The sequence below is a fragment of the Ambystoma mexicanum genome, chromosome 1q (assembly GCF_040938575.1).
Source record: "Ambystoma mexicanum isolate Mex_15411 chromosome 1q, UKY_AmexF1_1, whole genome shotgun sequence".
Classification (NCBI taxonomy): Eukaryota; Metazoa; Chordata; class Amphibia; order Caudata; family Ambystomatidae; genus Ambystoma; species Ambystoma mexicanum.
This window is the reverse complement of record NC_090922.1, coordinates 671,261,560-671,267,559: the sequence shown is the minus strand read 5'-3', so window position 1 is coordinate 671,267,559 and position 6,000 is coordinate 671,261,560. Positions and strand designations below refer to the sequence as shown.

At 42.2% G+C, this 6,000-nt stretch overlaps 1 protein-coding gene across 1 annotated transcript in view; it reads right to left on the bottom strand.

Moving 5' to 3' along the window:
• Nucleotides 1–3,276: 3,276 nt before the first annotated feature.
• The window catches only part of SLC44A3 (solute carrier family 44 member 3), an 826,819-nt gene continuing 824,095 nt past the window's right edge, over nucleotides 3,277–6,000 (bottom strand). The window contains exon 15 of the mRNA XM_069641271.1: nucleotides 3,277–3,552. Within this exon, the coding sequence (XP_069497372.1) occupies nucleotides 3,439–3,552 (114 nt within the window). The 3' untranslated portion in view covers nucleotides 3,277–3,438. The remainder of the gene's footprint in view (nucleotides 3,553–6,000) is intronic.

Sequence of the window (6,000 nt, the reverse complement as noted above, 5' to 3'; positions counted from 1 at the left end):
GGGGAGGCAAGAACCTTCGGTTGAAAGAAAGGGCTGCTTGAAGTAGATGGAGTTAGGGGTAATGCATATGGTCTCTTGTGAGCTTGAGGGACTTGCATTAACATGCTTTAAGGAGAAGTGATGTATTTACTTTCAAAAATAAATATGCATGCTTGAGAATTCCAGTTGCTCAACAATTTCAGCGCTCGAAACATTTAAGGACGATTGGTCAGCCATCTTAATTACAAGAAAGCAAATCTGCAATCCAACAAATATTTGGAAACCACCACGTTCACACATTTAGTGCTAAAACAATGATCGCCGGACTTCCAAAACATAGTCTTAGGACTGTTTTCAACTACAGTTTCCTTCGTTGGCTGCAAAATTTTGCATGTCAAATTGACCCATGCTCATAATGACAGTATCAATATTGTTTTCATCTATAGACCGCCCAATTATATGCCTGAGTTTAATAACGAAACCACCAACATTCTAAACAATTTGTTCAGCTCCAATTCAGCCACCTTTTTTTGGGGGGCATTTGAATAGATGGAGAGAGAATTCGGAGGATAAAGAAGCGACCGATTTAGAGACCTCTCTAATCAGCATTGGACTTGAAGTCCTAAATAACGACCCTACCTCAGCACATGGCAACATCCTTGACTGGATTGTGACAAGGAACATCCCAACCAAAATCGTCTCTACTATTCCCTGTGTATGGTCTGACCATTTCACTATTACCTTTAACATCACAAACCCCCAGCCTTCTCCTAAGGCCCCCAACCCCACAAAAATAGTTATTGGCAGAAACGTTAAAAATATTTCGGACCACCATTTACAGTCTTGTTTGGCTAACATCATGTTCAAATTAAGGCCTGATGACCCTGCCGACAGCATGGTGGACACATTTTCAAAGCTATTTACGGAAATGTTGGATCAAGAAGCCCCTATTAAGTCTAAACTGGTGAGGAACAATCCAAACCACCAATCCTGGTTCACCCCAGAAATCTCTGAAGAAACAAAAGAGCCCTCTAATTACGCTGGCTCAAACAACAAACTAAAGACTCCAGATTGGCCCTCAAGGAAGCAAATGAATGTTATAAACACTTAATTAAGGAATCCAAAAAAAAATCACTTGAATGCCCAAATTGAATCGCCCACCAACCGCATGGGGAAACAGTTTGAAATTATGAAATCCCTGCAAAAACCAAGGGCCACTCAGTTCCCTTTCACTCCAACTAACCAAGACTGCTCAACTGTACAAGCTGCACTCGAGGCTAAAATTGTAAAGGTACAACTTAAAATAACCGAGGCGCAAGCACACAATACCCCCCTAAATAAACAGGATTATCCTCAACTGAAGGATTATCCTCAAATTTATCCTCAATTTGCAACACTTCTCATTTTCGCAAATTTCAATCCTAGACACGTCCAAGATGCTGTCCTCTATGCGCCCCACTTCCTGCCCACACAACCTGTTTCCCACAAAGCTAATTCTGGATCATAAGGAACTATTTGCTCCTTTCTTAACTCAGTCAATGCCTCTTTCAGGGATAACCTTGTACCCGATGTCATCAAAAATGTCACAATTACACCCATTCTGAAAAAAAACCCAATATCACTCCCTTAGAACTCAGTAACTTGAGATTTATTACAAATTGCCAATTCTTCCTGGAAATTCTAAACAAATTTGCCACCACCCACCTACAATCCTTTGTGGAATCGAATGGAACCCTACACTATCAACAATCAGGCTTTCACCCTACCTTCAGTACTGAGACGGCTCTGATTGACCTCTAGACCCAAATGCTGGGGATCGTCGACAGAGGCAAGGCCAGGCTGCTGATATTATTAGACCTCTCTGCAGCTTTCGATCTTATTGATCATGACCATCTCCTTCGCCGCCTAAAAAACACAGGCCACTATTTCGAGGAGTCCATTAAATGGCTCCAATCTTTCCTCTCTAACCGAGAATCCAGAATTCAGTGGGGGTCAATTTCTCCCCTGCTGCGTCTATCCACTGCGGTGTATCTCAAGGGGCTTCCATCTTGTCGGTCTTCTGTAACCTTTACATCAGATCCCTCTGCGCACTCCTTGAAAAGTTGGGTGTAATTTTCACAAATTATGCCGATGACACCCAGATTGTTCTGGAACTCATGATCTATGCCACGGATGCCAAAATTCAATCAAACATCTACGATCACATTGATAGTTGGATGTCGGAGAATTGGCTGTGCCTGAATGGAACAAAGACAGAACTCCTGATCTTTGGTTCTAATCAGGCGAGGGAAAAACTGTCCTCAGACTATAGCAGCTTCCTACTAAAATATAACAACCAGATCCAGAAAAAAGTAAAAACCCTAGGGGTCCATTTGGAAGCGTCCCTTAATGCAGATGCTCACAGATCTTATGTGAAATATACATGCAATTAACACCTTCGCCTCCTTAAGGAAATCCGCCCCTACATATCTGAGTGCAACTGCGCCACAATCGCAAGAGATACGATACTGACGAGACTCGACTACTGTAATTCTCTTCTTATCGGCGCCTCCTCTTCTAACATAGGAAGATGTCAGGTAATTCAGAACGACGCAATTGGAATTGTGACAAACACTCTAAGAAGATCTCACATCTCAGACCATAGGCGGCGCCTGCACTGGTTACCGATCAAGGAAGGGATCGCTTTAAAAGTTGGTTCCATGGTGCACAATGCCTTTTTGGCTCCTCCCCAGACTATCTCAAATCCCTGTCCCAGTCATACCGGCCTGCCAGAACCTTTCGCACATCAACGTTAGGACTGATTCAAGCCCTGTCAGTGAAATGCACCAGCGGTCTTGGGAGATCCTTTCCAGTTAAAGCTGCAAGCCTCTGTAATGACCTGCCTCCTGCTCTTAGACTCAACCCTGACCTGCTACCCTTAAGGACGGCTTTAAAAACCCTCCTTTTCAACTGACTGACCACTACCTGATGAATTTTTAGGTTCTTCCTGTCACGTTTTTAGTGTTTTTTTCTCTTGTGTCTATGGTTGCGGCCCAATGCCTGAGGGCTGCCGGCTCAGTACAAATACATAAATAAATAAAATAAACCCAAAGGTTTGGCTACACTTGGTAAAGTTACACTCCACATCAATGCATGCATCCATCAAATCTAGCACACATTCAAACAATATCCAAGGAGGGAGTGGGCTTCTAGGAGCTTCAATGACTTCCGAGATTTGCAGAGGAAGGACGTTCGTGCTCACAGGAGGCCAGAAGCATGCATAATTTCATGAGAACATCTACAATGAAAACATCAGGCTTAAAACCGAAACGGCAGTGTTATTTATTGTCAGTGTAAACACAAAAGGCAAGGGTTAACTTTAGAACAAATAGAAATATTTAAAAACTACATAAATATATTAAACATACAAATGCTATAAACATTATGGCATCCGGGGGGGTGAGGGCTCTGATAATAAGGCTACGCTGGTTTCACCATCAGCTTCATTTCTGTGTCCTCTTCATGATGCTGATTTTTAGAAACGTTTTCATTTCGCATTTTCCTAGATTCATTGGTGCTTTGATGGATCAACGTCTGGAAAAGGAGAAATTGTATTTGATTAAAAAAGTATATATTGTAAGGACACACATGGGGCGGGTGACAAAGAAAACATGACTCATGTACAAGTAATGTTCTCTTTCAGGCAGTCTTAGAAAGGTAAAATAATTGTACGACAAACCATTTGTAGTGTTTTTCTATTTGCACCATTCATTTTAAGGGATACAGTCGCAAATTAATAATTGTACATGAAGCCAGAAAAGGAGTATGACAAAAAAATCTACTTGATCAAAGTGGTCTTTATTACTACGGGGAAATATGCCGCCTCTTTTACCGATCACAGCTTGGGGATCATTTGCTACTTTTACCTAACTCACCAGGAAGCTGGGTGATATCAAGAAGGAGGCGAATAAAAAGAGAAAGTTCAGGAATTGTTCCGGAGTGAGCCTTGCAAGAATATCCTTCAACCCAATGTGGAAATTGGGGGTTGGGGGAAGGAGGAGAAAGGTCGCACGCATACCTGAATTTCTGGCAGGGAAGAGAGCAGCCTCCTTCTTCTGAGGAGTTTTGGAGCGGGGGCTTTACTATGTGGTATGGACCCCATTCTGAGAACTCCTGATTGGCTGGGAGGTCATCAGCCCCCTTAACACCCCCATACTAATTATAAATATATATGCCATTCGCAAGGCCTTGCAATACTGGCGGCTTGTTCGGGGGAGCGTTAGTGCCTGCTTCCGGGGTGCCTGCAGATGGGGTTTCAGTGCACAGTGTGTGTGTGGTTATGGCATTACCTATGTGGGTGTATTATGTCTGGTATAGTGCTTTAGGACAAGGGATGAGCTCTGATTGTCATGCTGCCTTCCTGCCTCAGCGTCGTAAACATGTGTGTAGCTACAGCAAGAGATGTGTGCCTATGAGGTCCAACTGGTGCTGTGTCTCCCGCATTGTACATTAGGTCAGAAATGTTCTCTGAACATGGTGCCACGTCCCTTGTCCTGTCCTCGCAATCCAGGAGAGAGATGTTCAGGCCAAGAGTCATAACGATTTTCAATATATAATACATTTTAAGGTACACTACATGTCATAAGTCGACAAAGGGTAGTGTATATGGCAAGGGAAACATGCACAAGATCACACAATGAGTAAATATGTACCAAACAGCACACACTCAGGAACCAAGATAAATGCATGCTAACACCCAGATGGGCAAGTAGAATGCACTACAAATATATGAAAAGGGATGTGGGGTAAGCACTACGACACTGTTTATGATTACACGAAAAGTCAGTAAGCGTCTCACCCACAATTGGTGTTACAGAGGTACTGTCAGCGCTAAGCCAAAATATAGGGTATAGGAGAAACGATTACAGGTTCTGTGGGCCGACACCCTTGATGCTATTATATAAGGATATAACAGCAAAGGGAGGATAACGTAATGCATAATACCCTTCACAAGGCACAGGAAGAAATAGTGCTTACAGGATAGAAAGGAAAACATAGGCACTCACACGGGAGCAGGACTAAACAGCACACACCACCTAACATTCAATAGGGGAACCATGGGAGACATGCCAGGGGAAACCAAAAACAACCTCCAACAGGCAGTCAAGGAACAGGAGCAGGGAAAACAAAATGTTTAGGCCAAAATCTCCCCCTGCCCACCCAGGGACAGAAAGGAAAAGGGTACAAAAATACAACACAGATAAACTGAGTTGCAAAGGAACAGGAAAGCACACTGGAAAGTGCTCGCTGCAAAACAGAGGGAGCCAGAAAGGGAATCCATGAGGCCGAAAATACAAATAGGCACACCAAATTAGAAATCCGTCGATCAAGGAACAAAAAACAAGAAACTAAGGAACAAGGGCCCGGCCACAAACAGGAACACGGCACTGAAACAAGGACCAGCACTGGACGGAAGTGAACTGAGGCTTTTAAAGCTGAATAAAGTTCACATGCCTCAGGTGTGTGGCTTGCTAGCACCTGCCAGAGACATGTGTCCCTTATCCTCCACCCAACCATGTCCTGCTCAATCACAACTAACTAGCAACATATTTCTTTTATCGTGTTTTAGTTCAATTTGAACTTTTTACAAATGTATCAATATTAATACAAAAACAAAGAGAAAAAAACATACAAGAAAAAAAGAAATACATTATAAAATCATGAGTTAAACTACATACAAATAATCCTTAACATTTAAGATAACCAGTATTAAACTTTACACCAATAATACCAAAAATAGCAATTATGTGAATAAAACATGCTCAGTAGTTAAACATATTAAGTAAAATAAGCTATGAATATTACAGAATAACATTGGCCTCTGAAGTATTTATTAGTTTTCCAAAAAGTGGTTTTCTGGCTGTTAAATCAAGTCACAGCGTTATACCTTCCAAAGCTTCACTATGAAAGCCCAAACAAAGACATGGCAACCTGAGATTTTTTGTGGCTGGAAACCATTGTTGCCCATTACTATTTAATAGG